Below are 22,797 nucleotides of genomic sequence, written 5' to 3'. Positions count from 1 at the left end.
CAGCGACTGGTGAGGAAATCCCAATCTGTTATTATTTACCTCTCCCCTTTCTAGCTTTAGTTTTTGTACACATGTAATTGCAAGAAAGGTTTTTTAAAAAGCATGTTTAAAAATCTGAGGGATTAATGTCACCAATATTACATATACCTGTACTGCATATATTTCAGATGTACATTGTCTGTATTTATTCACGTGGATGTTAAGAATCAAAGCGCCCAGCAGAAGACAGATCTCTGAAGGGTGGAGGTCTTTCTTAACGTCTCCGGGCCCACGCCATCGTAGGGCAGTGCCGAGTGTCAGGAATATAAAGTGTGGAGCGTATTTCAGCTGCTGGAGGCCTGACTCGGGGAACGTGCTCCGAGTTCCACCTGACTGACGACGCCCTCTGCTTACCTGCAGAGAGGGGCGCGGCGTAAAGGAGGGGGGACGCCGGCCAGCCGAAGGGAAGGAGGAGGAGTAGGCCGTTTGAGTGGTGCATGCTGGGAAGTCATCAGTATGCGCCTCATGTAAACACCCCCTCCCCTGCGCTGCGTGTAGAAACACACAAACAGCCTGCTAATGTAATCATGCTAATGCTACTCCGAATGCTAATGCTGCTCCGCTCTCGTGCTGCTGCCGAAGCTTCTTCCTCTTCAGTCCTCACACAAAGACGTGACCGGTGAGCCCAGTTCGTCCCGGGTACCCGTGTTCCGTCTTGCACCGAGCGACCCGATGACAGGCGGGCGGCGCCGAGTCCGGCTGTGATGGGTTTCCCCTCGCAGAGAGTTCATCCCGACTTCACTCAACGAGTCACAAAGACTCAGTAATAGTTTATGGATTTCCTCACAGCTGACTGTCAATTTATATCTTTATATTTAAAGCGACGTATTTAAAAGCTTTGCGAATACTGGGAATAAATAAATAAAGAGAAATAAATTAGAAGAAATATTGGGAAGAACTGCCAATATATTGGATCCCACAATCCATGAAAGGCACGCAACACAAATGATCCATCATCTCATGACCTCAGAGCCTCGTTTGAGCCGACTGGACCCAACGACCCGACTGGACCAGACTGGACTCGACTGGACCCGGCTGGACTCGACTGGACCCGACTGGACCCGCAGCATCCAATGCCTGGACATACTTCAGATCCGGTTGGACCTCATGCTGCTTCGACATCTGCGGTATTTCGTGGATTATCACCGAGCGCCGGTCCCACAACGGATTTGCAGCCCAATAATCCCAATAATCCCAATAATCCCAATGTGCCTGCTGGTTTACGGATTAGACCAGATGCCCGCCGGTCTGTTTCAGATGATGAAGATGATGAAGATGATGGCGCCGGTTAGAAGATGACTTTAACTGGCTGGTACTTACAGGCGACGGTGAATGATTGATCAGACAGCCCCCCCCCCCCCCCCCCCCCCCCCGCCTTCATTAAATGGATGGCACGGGGCTTTAAGTGCCCAGCGGGTTTCCTCGGACGCCGCATGTCGGACGGGGTGGACAGTTGGACGGGGTGGACAGTTGGACGGGGTGGACAGTTGGACGGAGTGGACAGTTGGACAGAAGTCTGGAGGGGAAGGATGAAGCAGCAGTGCAGCCGCCGTGGCATCAGGACAGCATTACATTAAAGCAAATTTCCTTTGAATTATCTCGTACAGTTGTGGCCAGGAAGCTCCGCCTCTCATTGCTTTACTCGGCTCCGTGCTGTTGCACGGTCAGACCACCGGGGTGCTTCATAAGAGAAACATAACGCAGCGAGGAGTCGTGGGCGGGAACGAGCAAATCAATCAGATTATCCTCCAACCCAAGCTGAGATGGATGCCGACCAATCAGAGGCTGAGCGATGGACTCCGAGGGTTTCATTCAATGCGAGTTCCACAACGCCGTCCACAGCCACGGCTTGGCGACCTCTGACCTTCCAACCGGAGAGACTTGATTTATGCCAGCTCCCCGAGGAGAATGTTTGTCTCCTCCGAAGCGATAGTTCTTATCACGGCGACATTATGACGTCCCCAGAAACGTGTCAATGATCGTTTATCCACACACACACACACGCACACACACATGCACACACGCACACACACACACATGCACACACGCACACACACACACATGCACACACGCACACGCACACGGAGGTGGAGAACGCCGCTGATCTCGGTCGTGTAGCACGCTGGAGGCTGGAGGTGGAGAACGCCGCTGATCTCGGTCGTGTAGCACGCTGCAGGCTGGAGGTGGAGAACGCCTCTGATCTCGGTCGTGTAGCACGCTGCAGGCTGGAGGTGGAGAACGCCGCTGATCTCGGTCGTGTAGCACGCTGCGGGCTGGAGGTGGAGAACGCCTCTGATCTCGGTCGTGTAGCACGCTGCAGGCTGGAGGTGGAGAACGCCGCTGATCTCGGTCGTGTAGCACGCTGCGGGCTGGAGGTGGAGAACGCCTCTGATCTCGGTCGTGTAGCACGCTGCGGGCTGCAGGTGGAGAACGCCGCTGATCTCGGTCGTGTAGCACGCTGCGGGCTGGAGGTGGAGAACGCCTCTGATCTCGGTCGTGTAGCACGCTGCAGGCTGGAGGTGGAGAACGCCTCTGATCTCGGTCGTGTAGCACGCTGCGGGCTGCAGGTGGAGAACGCCGCTGATCTCGGTCGTGTAGCACGCTGGAGGTGGAGGTGGAGAACGCCGCTGATCTCGGTCGTGTAGCACGCTGCAGGCTGCAGGTGGAGAACGCCGCTGATCTCGGTTTGACGCAGCACGAATACGACCATCACAAAACGACCATTGGGGGTGTGGGGGTGTGGGGGTGTGGGGGTGCATACAACAGCAGACTGCTACTTCCTGTTTCCTGCCATCACTGCTTATGTATCTCTTTTGCTTCGAGCTCTCTGGCCCACCATCATGGCGCCACCTGGGGGCTCTCACGTCCTGCGTCCTCTTCTTTGTCCCTCCATATTGTCTTCTAACGGCAACCTTGGGAGGCGTTGTTCCTCGTCTTCGTCTTCGTCTTCGTCTCGCTGCAGTGCGGCCGTGCCGTTTGTCCAATGCTTTGTGAAGTAGCCTCTAAGTGTTTCATTAACGTCTAATGAGCTTTTCATTAGGAGAACTTAGCTGAGACTTTTCCACGCACGATCGTAAACAGCAACGCGCTTTAACGTCGATTGTTCGCCGGATCAGGCGGCAATAATCGGGACCGCGTCTGTGCTGAGGAACGTTGTGTTGAGTGGCTGTTGATCTTTGCAAATGTCATGCTCTGTTCCACAAGGCCCAAATTGGGCTTGCTCTTCCTCCAACCCCCCCCTGCTTGTTTCTTCCTGCTCTCTCATATTCAGCAGTGCCGCCTTGTAACTTTTACACGTCGAGTCATTCCATATCACAGAGCAGCAGCTTCTGATGGGACTGAAAACAGGCTTTTAAGGAATACCTGTTTGACCTGCATTCATGCAGAGGAGCGGGAGCAGCAGGATAAGGAGGTGCAATGCGGGGGGGGGGGGGGGGGCAGCTAAAGGGATGCTGAGCAAAGCGGTCGATGGCTGTCTTAAAGTGGGCTGGAGCAGAGGGGCATCTGGCCAATCCAATTACAGGCCTCCATCAGACGTGTAACCCTTCAGTGCCCGGTGCAGATGAGACAAACAGGCTGCCCCTCCTTTTCCTGTGGCCCGGATACCCCCCCCCCCCCGACCCTTTACCTTGTTCCCTGAGGTTAGCGTACGGTGATTGGGAAGGCCAGAGCTCAGGATCCGTCACGCTCATCCTCGTCAGAGCTTTGCAGCGAGTACCCGAGCCCTCCGTGGAAGCATCTGCCTCATTTATTAAATGTCTGCAAAGGTCGTAGTTCTCCAAATACAAGCCTCTTGCACAGGAAACATTTTGTTTGATCATCTAAGCACATTTTTTCGCTGAACAAATCTCTCATCCAATTGACTGACATTCTGAAGGTTGTAATTCTTCCCCGGGTGGAACTCCCAGCGTCCGTTGTGTGAGCGTTTGTTCTCGTCTGCTCGACGGGGGCTGCAAGTCGAGATACGAACTTTAAATGTTCAAAGTTTGGTATCTGACTTGAAGTTCTCCATCCAACGTTGTCTAAAAGCCATTTTGCAGAGAATTCAAACTTGATTGCAGATCATTTAAAAAGTGCCCCGTTCTCGTGAAGCATTCGGTTGTCATTCATTTCCAACTCCATCTCTCCCCATCTCACCGACAGCATGAAACGAGTTTTCATTGCTGTTATGATTGCAAATGCCCTTTCTAAAAAAAAAAAATCTTAGTCTCTTCCCTCTGAAGTAATTTTCCTGCTTGCTGCAGGGCTCGATTTATTCAAGGATGTTAAAGGCAAAAGAGAGAGAGAAAGAAAGGATCTGAAAAGGAAACAGCGCTCGATTAACTCGACATGGATCGTGCACACTCTGCATGAGGATGTCCTGATCTGTAATCTGTGTAATTCAGTGCACAAGGGCGATGCAGCGCTGCATTCACTGTCGATTCTCCATGAGGAATAGTTTGCTCTCCTTTGAGGATGACTCGCATCCCGTTACTCGATGACCTCCGTCCCCCTCTGTCACAGCCACAGAACTTCAGCCATGCCGATTCTCCCTGCCCTTCCCTTTGCCCCCTTTCCCTGCCTCTCCGCCTCTCGGATGTGTTTCATGTCGCTTCCAATCCGAGCGCTTAGCCGCGGGAGTCTTTGCCGGCGTCTCCCTCCTGCAGCCACATTTACCGAGAGAGATGCTCGAGAGGCGGAGGGAGATAAGAGGGGAGGCAATCGCATTAAGAGTCACTTTACCCCCCTGTCCAAGACCAGAGGTTGGGATTAAATCCATGCATTGATGTTGGTGCATTTCCAAAACTGAGCACAGAACCTCTATCCATGCAGGCTTAGCTGCACCGCAGCACAAATTTGCACGCCATCATCAAGGGTGCAGCGTGCAGCCATGCGCATGACGAGCCCCCGGAAGCATGTCTGGCAGCGTGGCGGCACGACCTGCTGCTTGGATCCAGGGGCGGAGCCTGTAGACATCAAAGGGGACAGAGAACAGGAGCTGAGAGTTCTCTTCACCTGTCAAAATGGTGTGTTTTGTTTCTTCTTCTTCTTGTTGTTTTATGTGCACCTTGTGCACAGAGGCCCCCCCAGCTTTACAGCACCATAGAGCCCCCCGGTGGACGTGGGAGGAATAGCAGCGTGTCTGCAGGAATCTGAGCGACTGCACAACTCTCTCTTCTTCTTTTTGTTCAATTTGAGTATCTCAACCAAACAAAGGTTCCTTTGCGTTTTATCTATCAGATATTTATATCATCTAAGCGTGCCAGACTCCACCAGAGAGGGCCCTGGTGAATTCCACTTCCTGTTATCTTTGAAGTAGCACGTGCCCAATTAGACATCCCAGTTATCTCCCGTCGCACCGACCTCTGCGTCCTCGCTGCAGGGCCCATGAGCAAGTCCTGCTAATGACGAGATGCTGAACCACCAACTGCTGGAGCTGTCTTGATATCGGTAGCTTTTTATTTCATGGATCCAGAGTTTTGATGAGTTCTTTCTTCCCCCCCCCCCGGTGACCCATTTTAGAACATGCCGAGCACTCGCGGCTTCAGCAGGTGTGAGATAAGAAACGAGACGCCTCTGATCCACATCGAGGACGCAGGTTTGAGGGGAGCTATGTGCCTTCGGTTCTCCTCGTAGCCGGAAGGCGATCTGAAGATCACAGCAGCTTCCGGTGGATTCAAGAGAACTTCTCTGTCTCACTCTTCGGAGCTCTCGCTCAGTCGGTGCTGTCGACGTCAGCTCTTACAGATAGAGCTCAAAAATGTTCCGACAGGTGCGTTCTTTGAACCTTTCTACAGCACACAAATCAAACCTGCACTTACCAATAATTTATCTGAGTAATGAATCCGTGTGAAAGCGTTTGCCCGTTGTGACCCAGAGATCATAAACCCGTCAGATGTTTCAGCACCTTCCAGATCCTCGTTTGGGTTCTCCAGCCTGGAACTTTACCGTTTCGGTTTATTCTCGCTGCTTTCATTGGTTTTAATTGAGGAAAGAAGCCCAATGGAAGAAACTTTCCCAGCAGGTCGTTGCAGAGCACCAGTCAGTGAAAGCATCGTGACATCGAGTATTTCCCTCACAAGTTGTTGAAGGCCACAGAAGAGACTTTGTTATCCAGCCACTGCTCTGTCTGCTTCCATTATCACACTGTCGTCGCATCAGGAGTCGGAGTCGGGCTTGTTTCAGCTTCTTCCTGCTTCTTCCTGCTAATTCCAATCATCTCGGTCGGCGCTCAGCGCAGGCTGCAGCCACGGTTCCCCTGCAGGAGAGGTGAGCCCGAGCATTAAACCAGACGCGTTGAGAGCTACCGGGCTAGCGTAGCTCGACTGGTTTGTCTCGGAGGTTGTTCCCACTAGGGGGCAGCAATCTGGACTCTGCATCCGGTGATTCTGACTGAAAGGAGCTTCTTCCTGCAGTTCTTGCTCAACTTGTTTTTAGTTTAATGCCCACAACTCCACCTGCTGATGCGTTTCTATGAGGGAAAAGGTCCATAATGTGAAGCCCTGGTTAGTGTATAGGAAAGGAATGAGGGTGAGCGTCGAGCTTTAAGCAGCCTGCATGCATTTATTGAAATGTTAAAGTAGGGCCTGACAGTGAAGAGAATAATGAAGGTACAGCAGTGCTGCAAAGTGACCCTGAAGCGTCTTCAACTTCAAGAGACCACCAGGGAATGTGGGTCAAGATGAAAGCTCTGGCGGTTGAGTGACTCTTGAATGATGGATTCATGATGTCATCCTGGTTCTGAAGAGTATAAAGTGCACGTTAAGTGTCAGGCCGCTACCGCGTATGTTATTTATGCATTACTTTAATGTTCTGCTGCTCCTCGTTGGGCGGGCGGTACCGCTGATCGAGCTGCAGGTCCGGCCTTCGTCCGCCGGCACAAGAAGTTATTGCATCATTTCATGAGTTGCAAACCGGAGATCCTGGTTTCACACTTGATGTTTGACCGTAGTTGAATCTTCTGCTTCACGTCCGTGTCTCCCACAGGAAGTCCTCTCAACCTGACGTGCAGAGCGTTCTTTGGGTACAGCGGAGACGTCAGTCCACTCATCTACTGGATGAAAGGGGACAAGTTCATCGAGGACCTGGACGAGGAGCGGGTTCAGGAGAGCGACATCAAGTAAGCGCTCGATGTTAAACGTTTACCGAGCCTGTGAGCTTCACGCCAGACTTGGAACAATTCACGAGTGGCTTTTAACGCTGCAGAGGACCTTGAAGCAACCTAGTAAACAGCTATTTAAACCCAGTTACCATGACGACGTGACAATAATGAGAACCTTTCACTTCCGAGCTTTCATTTCAATGATGGCCATGCGGCTGTTTAATAATGGAGACAGCCATAATATATAAATGCTCTGTTCGGCCGTTGCTCCATCACTCAGCAGCGATGACTTTGTACTGAAATATGAGCGGCGGTAATAGCAGAGCGGCGTAGCAGACGGAAACTCCAATTGAATGTCCGCGTTAGCCTCCATCTCCATCTGGAACGGGACGTGCATGCTGCCTGAAACTGCTGCCAGGTCGTTGACGCATCGGAGATGTTCTCCGGGTGTGAGGCGGCGGTCTGGACAACACGGGAACCTCCAGAATCAGGAGGAAGCGATGCTTGGAGATGTTCTCCGGGTCTGAGGCGGCGGTCTGGACAACACGGGAACCTCCAGAATCAGGAGGAAGCGATGCTTGGAGATGTTCTCCGGGTGTGAGGCGGCGGTCTGGACAACACGGGAACCTCCAGAATCAGGTGGAAGCGATGCTTGGAAGTGTTCCGGAGGTTCCCGGCTGCACGCGTTCAGGCGTCGATGAATCACGCAGCAGTCGACTGGATGACGCTTTGATATACTTTGATGGAGGAGGGGCTCTTTGTTTTGGCTCGCGCCACGCTGGGCTCATATTGGAAGGACAAAGAGTTGCGTTGCTCTGGAACTCATCCAGATAGTTTCATTGATTAAGTTCCTTACCTTTGCAGAACGCAGCTGAGGGTCTGCTAAAGAACGTTGACTTCACCTTTACCTGTCGACACTGAATGCTGCATTCAGGTGTGTTTACGCTGATGGGGGGGTTATGGAATCCACTCACCCTTTCATGCCCAGCTCCGCTGCGCTTCCTTTTTCCTCCAGCGTGACAAGGCCGGCGACCTGGCATTTGGAGGTGTCTCTATTCGCTCTGTCCAGCCCTCAGCATCGGTCTCTGTTGTGAAGGACACCGGGCCAATTAGAGCCTTGCAGGACTTGCTTTCACGTCAGGCATCTAGCCGAGAGCTCCGAACTGTGACCCTGAGCTGCTTCTCAGCGTTTGCTTGTGCAGGGGCGGAAGCGATGCTGCGGGAGCCCCGCCCACAGTGGGTGCAGGGGCGGAAGCGATGCTGCGGGAGCCCCGCCCACAGTGGGTGCAGGGGCGGAAGCGATACTGCGGGTGCAGCAGTCCAGTTCTGCCAGTGCATGTTCTTGTTTTGTTCCAAGGCACGATGCCGCCTCCCTGTTTGTTTGTATTCACTTTAATTTTTCATTCCCACTTGAGCGTGTGCCGCTTCAACCCCCCCCCCCCACCCGCTCCCCAACGTCATTCTGCGAGCTTTTAGCTTTGAAATGGAAATTAATGACACTGGAGTATTCCCTGCCTGTAATACATGAAATGGAGCTTTTGGCAAAGTGTAAAATAATAATAATAATGGTAATAATAATAATAATAATAATCCATGGCTGCAGACCAAAACTTCCCAGATCCCTGAGGTAAAGGTGCTCAGTTCGACTTTAGAGCCAGAAGACGTTTGGGTCCCTGATGCATCGCCGTTCAGCAGCCGATCAAGTGTAAAATATCATCTTCTAACTCTAATTAATTCTCTTACACATGTATTCAGGGGGGGGGGGGATTGGTACTTATAGAGTTCTGCAAATGCCCCCAATGCCTATTAGTGGTACAGATCAAGAGATATTAATACTACAGGACTGAAAAAACACACATGTAACCTATTCAGGAAGTTTCATGAAGGTAGTTTTTGCCTCTCGCTAATTGGGTTTGATTTCCTTGATTAAAGATTAATGATGAGAAGCTCCAGACTGTCGGGGGCTTGGAGCGAAGCTGCTGCTTAGCTTCGCTTAGCTTAGCATAAAGGCAGGAAACAGAAAAGACTTGATTCAGTCTTTATAAAGGTAGCATGTAATGTTATTTTATATTACGCATAGTTGTGCTATGCTAAGTCAACGCCAGCGTCGTTTTTACTGTTTTTCCACTCTCATGCCGACCTTGACTTGAAGCATCAGACTTCCAGACTCCTGAATTCTCAGCACGTCCTCCTTCCGTCTGCCCACGGTCTTGCAGGTCGGGGTCACAGAGCAACAGGGGTGAGCATCTTTTCCAAAGTGGCTTTGTCGTGTGCTTCTGGTCTCGTTCAAGCTAAAGCCACATATATTACTTGCAGTGTCCCCTGTCCCCTGTCCCCTTAGGCCTCTTTAGGGTACATTTACTTTCCAAGGGTCGTCCGACAAAGTCAGAAAGTTAGGACGGAACACCGAGGCTTATTAGCGTTCAACGTTCCAGGACGTTTTTGAAGACTTCCTCGAGGTGAGCCTGCGTTTCTCCTTGAGCGTCTCAGTGAGTCGCCGTTTTGCCTCCTCGCTGTGTGCAGCGTCAAGGTTCCCGCCGCCGTTTCATCCGCACTGCCACTGCCCTGGACCTTTATTCACGCCACCTGTCAGATGCTCGTGTGGGCGGAGCTTTTCCAGGAACACTCAGGGATGCTCTGTTGTGTGCACAAACACGGAGAGTTCAGCACACAATGACAGCGAGATGCCGAGGTTGAGTTTCCTTTCTTGGGCGACGCCTCCAGTCTACGCGAGTCACACGTGGGTGCCGCCTTTAAAAGGCCATCAGCATGGATCTATAGCCCAACCTTGGGTCTGTGCATGACTGGCAGCGCGGTGGAGAAGGATGAAGGATGAAGGATGAGCGATGAAGCTCACAGGAATGAACAGCACGGCTTTTGATGAAGCAGTGAGTCCACAGCAACAAAACAATGATCTCCAATCAGGCTTCATTGTTAGCTTAGCATGCTGCTTCATGAAATACATATTTTATTCTCTGGATTGGATGCCAACACTTTAAAATCTAAAGGAAGATATCACCGTGGCAGCGGTGGGGGTTCTCCCCAACTCTCCTTTATCTGCTTTGAGTTTGTTCATTGATCGGCTAGAATGAGACTTTTCATATTCCGATGCCCCGCAGCAGGTAGCAGACGAATGCCCATTTTCAGCCCCATGCATCATTAGACAAAGCTTTGAACGGCCGCAACTTTAGCAACCTGAAAGGAGATTATCTGCGCGGGGATCAGCCCAGCAGAGAAATTCAGCTCTTTTTCTTAACCATCATTATTTCCCTGTTTTCCTCTGAAAGATGTTTCAAGTGTCGGTAGCGGCTCTTTAATTTGCCGCATGCAAGGCTTTCTATGCAGTCGGTTTATTCTGGGGCGATGTGACCACAACTGGGTCACATCCACTTGAAGAATTAGCTCAGCCCAAGCGGTGATGTTTCAGCTGGGTGCGCTGGTTTGTGAGGCGCGAGCCGGGAAGTAGCCGCTTCAGGGTCGGGTGAAAAGCCGGCTGAACGTTGCGAGAAATGGAAAATGGGTCAGGAAACGGGCCTTAATAGGCAAGTGGATCCAGGAATATATTGTAAGGCAATATTTGAATGCCAACGTGCTATACCATCACGGTAAACATTAGCATTTAGCTTAGCTTCAGGTTACTCCTGTTGAAAGTTCTTCCTCTCCAGGCCTAGTGTCAAACTTCACTCGACTCCCGTCGAGTGTTGTTCAGCGCTTCTTTCTGAACAGGAAGTTTACTCCGCTTCGGCTCCAGCGCTGAAACAGATCAGCTGAATCTCACTTCTTCTGTCTGATTCGGCGGTAGCGTCAGCACCGGTTTCAAGCTGTTGTCGAGGAGAACTGCTCGGTTTGTTCAGGGATATTTTGACATTTTGAGGGTATTGCTTCCGTGTACTCCCCGGCTTGTTAGGGTTGTCAGCGTATTTCGTCTGAGCCGTTCTTCCTCCTCAATTAAATGAGGAAGTCACCGATAATGAAGAGGAGGTCACCAAAATCCATTTTTCTGCTAATGAACTGAACGTCCTGCCAAGTCTCCAGAGAAGAAGAATATTTAGCGCGCGTCAACGTGCCCTTCCAGCGCATGCAGCCTGATCAGACAGTCTTTTGCATGTGTTGTTGCAGAGGAAGCATTCATTTCAGCAAAATGGCTTGACTGATCCAACACAGACATCAAAAGGCTTTTCCTTTCCCGCGTGCTCGCCCTTGTGGCAAAGCGCTACGTGATAGGTTGGCGCCGCGCTGCATCGTGACAGTCGCACTATTATCCCCGCAACAACATGTCACAACCGATAGACGTCAGAAGCCTCGGCGAATTTACAAAGGAGCGTTCTCCATTTGGAGGAATCTGTCGTGACTCACACGAGAAGACGAGCACATTGATCTGTCGTCGGTCGGACGCAGCATTATTCAAGGCCCTTTGTGTGTCAGGATTATCGGCGTCATATCCCAGAAATCAGCTTTTTGCACAAAGCAAAGCAAGCAAGAATACTTTTAATAGTTCAATGCAACATATTTGAAGTCTTTTCTAAAGGTTTAGCTGCACTAACTAAAATCGTATGTTGGTGTGAATAATCTGACATCATTTTCCACGTATTTGTGATTTGTGATGTGTGTGAAGACAAAAGGTGTTGCATAGTTTTCCCTGAAAATGCTTTCTCAACATTGTTCTCCACCGAGATTGAAGCTTATTATTCCAAGGCCGTGATTTATGGATTTTGTCCTGCATGCTGTAGACACAACTCAAATTTCCTTGGGGGAAATGCTTTTGTCAGGGAAAATAAAATCCATCTTTTATTAGAGTACTTGTGAGACTTTATTTTTTGCTACAGATTCTGAAAATTGGATCTGACAATTTATAAATCTATAGTTAGTTTCATTCTCGTGTCTTTTCTTTCTGGGACTCGAGAGACCCAGGAAAATGTTTCCTAAAACGAATGAAGGGAGGAGGAAGGAGATGCTGTTATTCTTCACTCTTTCACACTCTCAGCGAAAACGTGGACCAGCCGACCGCATTCAGCACCTTGCTGGCCGTGACGAGCCCCCACATGGCAGGTTATACTGAAAGGGCTTGACTTGAAAATGATTCCAGGCCCTACCCTCCTCTTCCTCAGGCAGAACCGATGCTCACGCTCCATTTGCTTCAACTGCCGTTTGCTTTGCTCTGCCTCCCAACGCAGGACGATCCGGGAGCACCTCGGGGAGCAGGAAGTGTCCATCGCTCTGACCATCGAGTCCCTGGAGGAGAGCGACCTGGGGAACTACTCGTGCTACGTGGAGAATGGCAATGGGCGACGGCAGGCCAACATCCAGCTGAGCAAGCAAGGTGAGGCGAGTTTCCAGGAGCCGACAGGACGGATAGAAAAGCCTTTAACGTCGTGTTGCGGCTTCGGAGGAGAAAACACTGCAGGTCTGACAGCAGTTTATGGAGCACAAAGAAGAGCAACCAAAGGGATTGTGGGAATTGACCAGCTGGATCTGACCTTCGGGGGGAGAAGAGAAGGCCATTCATCCAGCCGAGCCTCAGGTAGCGGGGGCTAAAGCTAGCTTGTCCACTTTCAGACACGTCCTTCACCAAAGGCACGTAATGCACAAGCGAACACACCAAACCTCCTTTGATTTGACATTTCCTTATCCCCCCCCCCCCCCCCCGTGTCTTTTCGTTTGAAGCAAACATTTTAGGCTTCTGCCTCTGATTACGACGTGTTTGAGAGTTGATTCTGTGATGATTTCAAACAAGACGCATGCTTTCCAGTGGTTATATAAGTCAGATTTTATTTTTCAGCAAGGCTGGGGGGGGTCTCTGCGTCCTTAAAGTTGTCAGGGCTGAATACATTTGCATAGTAAGATACTCTTCCTCTCTTTTAAGCTCAGGGCTTTGGATCCGGCTTTTGATGGCAGCCCGGTTCCCCTCCATTTGTTATATTAAAAGGGTTTATGCCACACAGTCGTCCCCAAAAAGACGAGTTCAGTCCACGCAGGATTGTCCATCAAGCAGAAATCAAGAGGTTCCTCCGTCTCTTATTTTCTGCCCCCGCCTTGTGATGCGGCGCAAGCCCAGTTTGTGTTTCCACCGCCTTTCAACACGCATCGGCGTCTTCCTCACTTGTGAAGAGTCTGAATCCGATCGTCCCAGCACTGCACCAGTCAGAATAAGCCTAAGTTAGCCCGCCCTCATTTCTTCTAGGATTCACGTGTCCCCTTGATCAGTGTTTCCAGCAGCAGCAGCGGTTTTTATCTACGAGACACAGCATACGATAAGACTCTCGAGAACATGGGAAGCAGCAAGTAAAGTCTGCCCCCCCAGCCTTTATGTTACTGTCCAACCCCCCTTTGCTCTTTTTATCTGCCTCCCTAGACAGCAGATAGAGAGATGAGGAAATGGAGGGAGAGACGGGAGTGACGAATCGCCTGATGCCTGGTAGCTCCATCAAACCCGGCCTTCTAGTTGTCGGGAGCTAATTTGTCTTAATCTGTCCCGCTGCAGCGCTGCTACAATATGGATGCCAGGCAGAGAACGCGCCGCCGGCTCGTGATGCCGTCCAGATACCCGTTGACTCGGGCGGGAGGGGCAGTGACTCGGAGCCATCTTGTAGCAGTGCTTGTTAGCTGCAACACAAACGAATGCTAACTAATTCCGGACCGGGCTGAGGGAAGGCTAGACGGGAGGAGGTCAGCCGCTCGACGGGGTCGGTTCCATCCTGCGTGACCGTCCGTCCGTAGGTTTGACTGAAGGTCGGTGCCTCGGCAGGCGTGCTGAAGCAGCGCCGGCTACGCTCGTTAGCGCCATAGAACAGCATCTCTCATCATGGGAGCCGCCCGATGGCCGCGGCGGTGTAACGGACATCGCTCGCACCACAGAGGTTAAATGTGCATCGCTGACGGATGCCGCTGCGTGCGAGTCCTCTCCGTACGTGTGTGTGTGTGTGTGTGCGGCGTTGCAGAGATCTTAGCCCCGCCCATTAGTCAGCCAATGATGGCTGACCAGACAGATTTTGCGAGGCGCAGCCGAGAGGAAGTGTTGAGCTGCAGAATAAAAGGGAAACAGACGCGATCACGAGAAGATGAAGCAAACGCCTTCGCTTTCAAGGCGAGTTCCTCGCCCGTGGTCGCGTCCTGTCCCGTTGTCCTGTGGTGTGAAGGATCGCCTTTCATCCTGCTCGAGAGCAGCGCTAATCTGGCCTCTGCTGCTGACCTTTCTCAATCCCTCACAAATACTCCCATTTAGGGTAATCTGGCATCGATAACTGGGAGTTATTTCGCCCCCACCGTTTGTTCCTTTTGGCGAGTTCACGTCAGGCTGCGGCGATGACGGATGGCGTGGGAGCCGGGGGCCACGGCGACCGGGCAGCTCAGCTAACAGCCGGGAGCTTTAGCTCGCCTTGTGCACGCCACGGCGGCGGCACACGCAACCGCAACCGCTTGATCTGCCACACGCAGGTGGAGGCGGAGTTGTTGTGCAATTGAGCCCCAATGAGAGAACAACAGTAAGGGGGGGGGGGGGGTCATATACTGCAGGAACACAAGCCGGTCCATCAAATAATGAGCTTCTGATCATTCAGCAGTAGCTCATCCATCGTCCATCTTGTTTCTCGCTCACGCTGGAATCTGCTGCTTCCTGTAGATGGACAGGAATGCTGGGATTGGAAATATAAAAATATACTTTTATACTCGTCTACCGGCATTGGGGAACACCAGAAACGCTCGCCGGAGTGATAAACGGGACCGTGACACGGGTCATCTGCCCAACCAAATGTTATAATCGCAGCCATTTCTTTCACGCTGAAGGCTTTATGTCTTTGGCGAGTTCCCGGCGCCGCTTCAGCTCTTGCTCGCCTTCTCTCCCGGCCTCCAGCGGAGCTGATGTACACCGTGGAGCTGGCGGGGGGTCTGGGAGCCATCCTGCTGCTGCTCATCTGCCTGGTGACGCTATACAAGTGCTACAGGATCCAGCTTATGCTCTTCTACAGGAACCACTTTGGCAGCGAGGACGTAGACGGAGGTAAGATCTAGAGCGTCTTCGGCTGCTGGGGGGTCGTCCTTCATCTCCTCGCTAGGAGAGTCCATGTTTATTTAACTTGGAAAACACCTGTGCTGTTTGTTAAAGCTGCATGTGACATCATTTTTATGTAAATACGCACCTTTTATATAAACGGCTGGAAACGACTCGCCGTTTTTCTTGTCGTGCTCATGCCCTTGCGAAGGCGCTCGTGCCGTGTGCTGCATCCTGACACCAGAATGGACGGCTTTAGGGCTCTGAGCCTCCGACAGGTGACGGGCTCTTTATTCCTGCTCGGATCTCATTCCAATGGAGGACCAGCAGCAACGCAGGCCTCCTGTCATAGTGCGGAGCAGCGCTCGTCTCTCTCTCTGCCCTGGAAACTCGTATTTCACTGCCGGCTGCTAACTGGAAGCGCCTCAGCGGCAACATGCCCGATCCTGATTCATTACCCGCAGATATTAAGTGCGTTTGTTTTATTTCATCCTGCCAGTCTATTCCCAGGGAAGCTGTTGAGTGGTTTCAACCAGACCGGGGGAAATGCATCGCAGTGGAGCTGTTCTCCAATAATAGCCTCCGAGGCCGACGAGTCAGGAGGGATGACGTCCACGCAGGCCAACGGGAGGCCTGGATACGTTAGCGCCCGAGCGAGCTCAAAATGAGCACGTTCGTACAGCGAGAGGAAGAGAACTGCTTTATGACACGTACGAAGGTTAGAAGATGCTTTAAGGCGTTTAAAGATAGCGGAAGACTCAAAGACAAGATACGTCGGCTGGAGTTTCAAAATAACAGTCCGATTTTCAGATTAAGATGGAGGGACTTTGATCATCTTAATTAAATTAAAATAGTTTTAAACTACAACATGTCTGGATGGAAATGATCCCTGGTCTTATTCGAGGTTGGGGTGTGTGCTAACGCGTTTATCTTAAAGGCTAAAGTGAAGATTTAAATACGTTTCTAAACACTTAAATTACTGCGTCTGAGCTTTAGGAAGTCTTTTTATGGCATTTGTTTTTTCCCCATTATCTTCCATTGCTGTAATGTTTTTCTGGGAAGCTCCAAAACATTTAGTGGACTAAGAAATGGCATCCAAATTAGATCAATTTGATATTTGTTCCTTTAATATGAAGAATCTGCACACAAAAAAAGAAATTAGAAATGGAAAAAAGACTCGGCAGACGATCCTGTTTATCCAGCTGGCTTTTCCATCGAGCGAATCAAAACGCGGCCCCCGTGCCAGACAAACTCTGAGGCCCCGTCAGCAATCGTTAAAGAGGAAGAAATCAAACCGATCGGCCCGTGGATGAGCCGTGGTTTGAGAATGCATCAAACTGAGACGAGGAGCAAGTTTTAATTTGATTCCCCTGTAATTAGTCTCTCAAGCACCAGCGCAGCAGTGAATTCTGGGGGAATGAGATTAGTCGAGAGAGGCTGAGGGACCGAGTCGTGGGAAGCGAGCCTGCGAGAGAGTTATGAGCAGCGAGGACGGGTTCTGTACCCAACTCCTCCCAGCTCTGCTTCACTGTGATGGCTGAGACATCAGTCGTTTCAGTGGAGCCATGAGCTCCGGCTTTCAGCCCCGGAAAGCAAAGCGTCGCCCCAACAAAACGGACAAGAGGCGGCCGGGCTGGAAATAAATATCGGGCCTCAAACCAAATCCCAAACAGCAATTGTCTCCTTTAATTGTGCCGCCCGAGTGAGTGCTTGAAGAGGGGAAACAGATTTTCAATTTGCTCCTCGGTAGAAGGGGATCAGGTTCAATAATCCTCCGGAGCTCCCGGGAGGCCCCGATGCGTTCCTCCACGCCGCGGTCGGTGAGATCACTTCACCGCCATGACGTGCACAAGGTCGCACCTGCAGCAAGGTCGTCTCTGGCTTCCAATGTCAATGGGGCGAGATAAGCAGTCACTGAGCCTGGGGAGGAAGGGGTTAACTGAGACGCCTTCGCTATGGTAACGGCTGCAGCGACAGGAAGGATCAATAACAGGCTTCATGATGACAGCGGCAGAGCGAGAATGTCGGGGGAGGCGCGAGTGAGGCTCCGTGCAGTCTGGAGCATCGATCGGTTGCCGCGGCGACTGTTGATGCTTCCTGTGGGTTTTGGATTTTCAAGATGCAAAGTTGTGTTTTTACAAGGCGACGGCTCTCTGTTCGGCTGATTCAGGGGGGTCGTGTTCAGGTTCCACAGCTGTGAAAATGTTTCTCCTATTTAACGTGCCCTATTTATTTCCATTAAGCTATTGTGTTAGCCGCGGAAAGCTAAAGCGGCCCACATTCCGTAATCTGGAGCACCTCCCTCACCCTTACCTCCCTCTCCCTTACCCCCCTCGCCTTTACCTTCCTCACCCTTACCTCCATCGCCCTTAACTTCCTCGCCCTTACCTCCCTCACCCTTACCTCCCTCTCCCTTACCCCCCTCGCCCTTACCTCCCTCGCCCTTACCTCCCTCGCCCTTACCTCCCTCGCCCTTACCTCCCTCGCCCTTACCTCCCTCGCCCTTACCCCCCTCGCCTTTACCTCCCCTCGCCCTTACCTCCCTCGCCCTTACCTCCCTCGCCCTTACCCCCCTCGCCCTTACCCCCCTCGCCCTTACCTCCCTCGCCCTTACCTCCCTTCCCCTTCCCTTGTTCAAGCAGCTACCTGTGTGGGAGGATGGAGTGTTGCTCTGGAGGTGCATTGCGCCCTCTGAGACACCTTTGCCGTTCTCTCCAGCAAGCAGTGCCTCCTCAAGATGCGAGAGTGAGGTCATACCGCCCTCGCCCCCCCCCCCCCTCTCTGACTACAGTGGAGTGCATCGGCTCCACTGAACAGCCCTTGATCTGCCCACACAGCTAGCAGAGACAAACGGAGGGAGATTTACGTCACCGTGAAGCAGAAGATGAGCCTCGCAGTCCGTTATGCTCGCTGATGATGAGGTTACATTTCAATTATTTTTACAGCTCCCTCGTGCTGTAAAATGAATTGCGAGTTATAAAAATGAGTTAGATTAATTATGCAGTGTCATGTAAGAGGGGCAAGCACTCGCCGAATATCAAGACTACCCATCAGGAAGAGAGTGAATCTTGTTGATGGACTCACAGCCTGGAGACAGGAAGGACTGTCAAATGGAGAGGACATCGAAAGCTTCAAGATAACAGGGATGCTGTAATCTGTCCCTCCTGTTGAACTGTATCTTCTCCTGTACCTCATCCTCATCCTCAGCTCCCGTCTTGGCTGGTTGTCCCCTGGGGGTTGGGCTGATCAAGTGTCCCAATACCTTTGTCCCTGTGTATTCACCATCTGATGAGGGAGAATGAACATCTGGAATTTTAATGCCCATGCCCTGTGTACACCAGATGAGGATTTACCTTTGCACCCCGGACCTTTGGAGCAGATCAGCTGCTGCAGATCCGAAACGTCGACTGCACCTTCTTCCCGTAATGGTCAGGGCGGCTCTGGGAAACCTCACCTCCATTTCCACCCTCTTGACTCAATGTCCCGGCGCGTTGCAGCAAGAATGGGGCACATTAAACACTTCCCTCACGTCTCACTTTCCATCTCTCCACTCAGCCCTTTCAAATCTGTCATCAATCCGAGCTTTCATATGGGGGGGGGGGGTGAAGCCATGCCATGCACAGGCAGCGCCGGGCATTTAGCTCGTGCCGGAGTCTAATTTGTTTTGCCTGCAGGGGGCGATGCAGCGATCAAGGTAACGTTATTTGTCAGTTGGGACGTAGCTGTAATGAAAAGCACTCAAACGGGCAGACGAGCCCGGAGGTCAGTGTAATGGAGGCGTCCTGCCCCCCCCCCCCCCCGGTGAAGGAATGGCTAGCGTGCATCGCTAGAGAAAGAGATCGTTAGCATCCGGGGGGGCAGCAGCTCTAAACACAAACATTATCTTCAAGTCATGAAGCAGTGATGAAAGGAATCAAGGACTTTCTTCTCTCCGGGTTCTCTCCTCCTGCCCGCTAGCAGCGCTTCCAGAACTAAATGAAGGAGCTGCGGCGTTTTTGTTTCTTTACCTGCAGATAACAAGGACTACGACGCTTACCTGTCCTACACCAAGGTGGACCCGGACCAGTGGAGCCAGGAGACCCGAGAGGAGGAGCTCTTCGCCCTGGAGATCCTCCCCGACGTGCTGGAGAAGCATTATGGGTATAAACTCTTCATTCCAGACAGGGACTTGATCCCCACAGGAAGTAAGCTCTCTCTCTCTCCCGTGCGGCGTTGTTGTCGAATGTGTTGTCGCTTGGTGTTGCTCGTGCTGTCAGTGCAGTGGTGCCACGCCTTGTTTGTGGGCTCACGCCGTGCATTTTGTGTCGTTGCTTATGCACAGATCTGTTTGAATCTGAGCGCTAGCCCCCAGCTGGACTGCAGTGGGGGGGGGGGGGGGGGGGGGGGTGCTCAAGGGAGTCATCATTTACCATTAGGCCTGCTTTTATTTCAGTCTCTCACTGGATGCAACTGCTGAAACGTCTTCGCGCTTCGTTACCGGCTCGTTAGGACTCTATTACACTGGGCCAAGTCTAAATTATGACACATTGGAGCAGACGTCCCTTTGCTAGCAGGGAGAACCAATAAAGCAGTTCTGAACAGCCCGTTTTAAGTGTGGCAGCCCTAAAAGCTAAGCGAGCGGAGAGCGCTACCTTTCCCAGGTGCTGCTTTAAACCGGCACCGACTCTGTTGCCCCACAAACAGCCCGAAGCCGTAAAACAGCAGCGAGTCTTTACGGCGGTTCGGCTGACTCTGATCCAGATCCGGTCACACCCCGGACCATCACGGGTCACACCGGAGGAGACGTCGGCATCTCGAGGAGGAGCCACACAAACGTTCCTGTTTTTAGTGCGTGATGTTCTCAGTAAAGCCAGCAGGAGGTGTAATGAGCTGCGTTCCAGACGCTGCAGTGAACGCCTGCTGTTGCTGCTAGACCCATCCGGCGCCGTGCCGGCGCTACCTGAGCGCTACCCGAGCGCTACTCGTGCATGCTGCTGCGTGGCGCCGCTGCACAATGGAAACGCTTCTGCATGGACGTTCATGCATGTTTACATTCCTAATGGAGCGCCTCGTGCACCGTCTGCTTATCGATGATTAACCAATCACACGGATGAGTTTGATGATGTCATTATGTGAATACTTGCATCTGCCTGTCAAACGCCGCCATGACTAATGACGTTCCTCCTCAGTGGCACCGTGCCCGGGTTACAAACTCAACCCTCAGTGTGATCATGTGCTCGATGTGGGGGGGGGGGGGGGTCTAATATGGGAGAAATGGCATATAAATCCAAGGATGGAGAGGAATGAGGTGCGTCTGTCACGCGACTGAGCGTGCAGCTTTCAGCTCCCATTGGCGTTCGCGTCCCGACGCTCGATAAGCTGCCGATAAATTCTCACCGTCTCACCACTGGTTTGAAACCAGTGCGTTCAGCAAGCAGCCGGCTCCTCCTTGAAACCAGTGCATTCAGCAAGCAGCCGGGCTCCTCCTTGTATTTCTGATGCTAAGTATCCCATATTAAACTGGAATAAACTGGCCTACGCGATTACCGCCTCACAATCGCGAGTGGACCCCCGTCTGGAGAAGCAGTTTATGCCGGCGCCGTGTCCCCATTGATAAATGCTTTCTCTAAAACTCTTGTTCGACCCGACTTTGAATGTAAATATCTATGTTTAGGTTTCACCAATGATCATTTCCAGGATGACACAAGACTACTTAGAGGTACTTTCTCCCCAGATTTGTAACGTCAGTCGTGCCTTTTGGGTTTGCACGCTGTTATTAATGGCTTTATTACTGATTAATAAAGCCATGTGTATCATACTGTTATGTATTATTACACATGAGGACTTATCTTGCGAGGAATGGAGCAATCTATCCCGAACCTGTTCACCAACATCTGAGAACGTCCTCCCGTTTGCGTCGGTGGCGATTGATGCTTATTACCCATTTATAAAGCCGTTATGACTGTCAGTTTGTTTCTCTGTTTCTACTGTGCTAGATCAGGGTTCAGCGCATCAGAGCGGCTCCTCCTTTGGAGACGCTGTCAGGATAGAGGAGGTAGCGTTGAGGCCGGAGGTGGGAGACGATGCCGTTTGTAGTGAAGCATCAGATCTTCCTCGGAGGGGTTTAGCTAGCGTTAGCGACTGCGTGGGGGTCGGACGCCGCGGTTCCCCAGCTGCTAAATTACAACCTCACTGTGAGTCGGAGGTAAAATACAGGAACAGGAAGGCTTTTATTGATGCTTTTGTAGCTGCTAATTCCAAATGAATAGTTCCATAAAGCGCTGAATAACAAGGAAGTATTGAATGCTAGCTGTCGTTATTCAGACCCTCCGTATTTCTTTTTAATGCAGACCTGGATCGTGTTTTTCTGTATTTCCAGTTTTCCCGCCAGTAAATTTGAGAGAAAATGCAGGATGCGTGGTCGCGGTGATTTTCGACCTCGTTTAATTTAGTGTTGATTTTGCTTTTATGTCCACGGAAAATCAATGATTACACAGCGCTTTGATTGTAAAGCTTGTGAAAGAGAAATGGAATCTATAGAGCGGTAAAGCGTTAGCAGAGCGCCCCCCCGAGAGGACAGATTTACTTTCAGTTCATCAATTCACAACATAAAATCAAACTACAACTCATTAGCTAATTATACGCTATCCATTCATTCCCAGTTTGATTTACTCAGATTGGATGGGAGGGGCGGGGGGGGGGGGGGGGGGGTCATTTTCACCTGATTGGTTTGACCGAAACTGAACATCCGAGACAAGAGGAAGAAGAAGAAGCCCCCCCCCCCCAGGACAGATACTGACCTGCTCTGTGGCGACTTACAGCACGAGGACTAACTACCCACCAGCATAGAGACCGTCTTGTCTCGGCCTGATGACGGGTCCGCCCTCGGAGCGATGGCGGACAGACAGGACGCGGCGTTTGTTTGCTGAAACGCACTGAGAGCTTCTTGACTTAAAGAGGAGAGGAAGGGAAACGGCAGCCGGTTTTTCTCGAGCACACACAGGAGGGTCGTAAGCTTTGATTGCAAAGTGAAGCCCAATTAATCCCGTCTTTGTCTGCGTCGAGAAGGGCCAAACGCCGGCATTAGCCGCAGACACACAGCCCGCCCCCCCCCCCCCCCCCCGCCTCCGTCACCCAGGACATTCATTATTACAGCAGCAGCAGAGCTACTCATGAGAGATGCAGCCCCGCCTCCAGGTGCTCACGGGCAGGTACCTGGAGCGACACAAATAGATCCACGCATTTGTTACTCAGGAAGCACGCGTCCGCTTGCGTCGCTGTTCATCTCTGCACCTGTGTCTGTGTGTCCAGCCTACATCGAGGACGTGGCGCGCTGCGTGGACCAGAGCAAGCGTCTCATCATCGTCATGACGCCCAGCTACGTGGTGCGGAGGGGGTGGAGCATCTTTGAGCTGGAGACGAGGCTGCGCAACATGCTGGTGACCGGCGAGATCAAGGTCATCCTGATCGAGTGCGCCGAGCTGCGCGGCATCATGAACTACCAGGAAGTGGAGGCCCTGAAACACACCATCAAGACGCTGACGGTCATCAAGTGGCGCGGGCCGACCAGCAACAAGCTCAGCTCCGCCTTCTGGAAGCAGCTGATCTACGAGATGCCCTTCAAGCGCCTGGAGCCCCTGAGCATCTCCCACGAGCAGGTGCTGGACGTCAGCGAGCAGGGCCCCTTCGGCGAGCTGCAGACCGTCTCGGC

At 51.7% G+C, this 22,797-nt stretch overlaps 1 protein-coding gene across 1 annotated transcript in view; it reads left to right on the top strand.

Moving 5' to 3' along the window:
- Positions 1–22,797, top strand: part of LOC137911854 (interleukin-1 receptor accessory protein-like 1-B) — a 125,534-nt gene that overhangs the window by 98,466 nt on the left and 4,271 nt on the right. The window contains exons 6-11 of the mRNA XM_068756197.1: positions 7,006–7,138; positions 12,295–12,440; positions 14,970–15,116; positions 19,121–19,291; positions 20,761–20,805; positions 22,398–22,795. Coding sequence (XP_068612298.1) covers positions 7,006–7,138; positions 12,295–12,440; positions 14,970–15,116; positions 19,121–19,291; positions 20,761–20,805; positions 22,398–22,795 — 1,040 coding nt within the window. The remainder of the gene's footprint in view (positions 1–7,005; positions 7,139–12,294; positions 12,441–14,969; positions 15,117–19,120; positions 19,292–20,760; positions 20,806–22,397; positions 22,796–22,797) is intronic.

Source organism: Brachionichthys hirsutus, chromosome 24 (genome assembly GCF_040956055.1).
Source record: "Brachionichthys hirsutus isolate HB-005 chromosome 24, CSIRO-AGI_Bhir_v1, whole genome shotgun sequence".
Lineage (NCBI taxonomy): Eukaryota > Metazoa > Chordata > Actinopteri > Lophiiformes > Brachionichthyidae > Brachionichthys > Brachionichthys hirsutus.
Note: the sequence above shows the minus strand (reverse complement) of the source record. Positions and strands in the feature narration are given on the sequence as shown.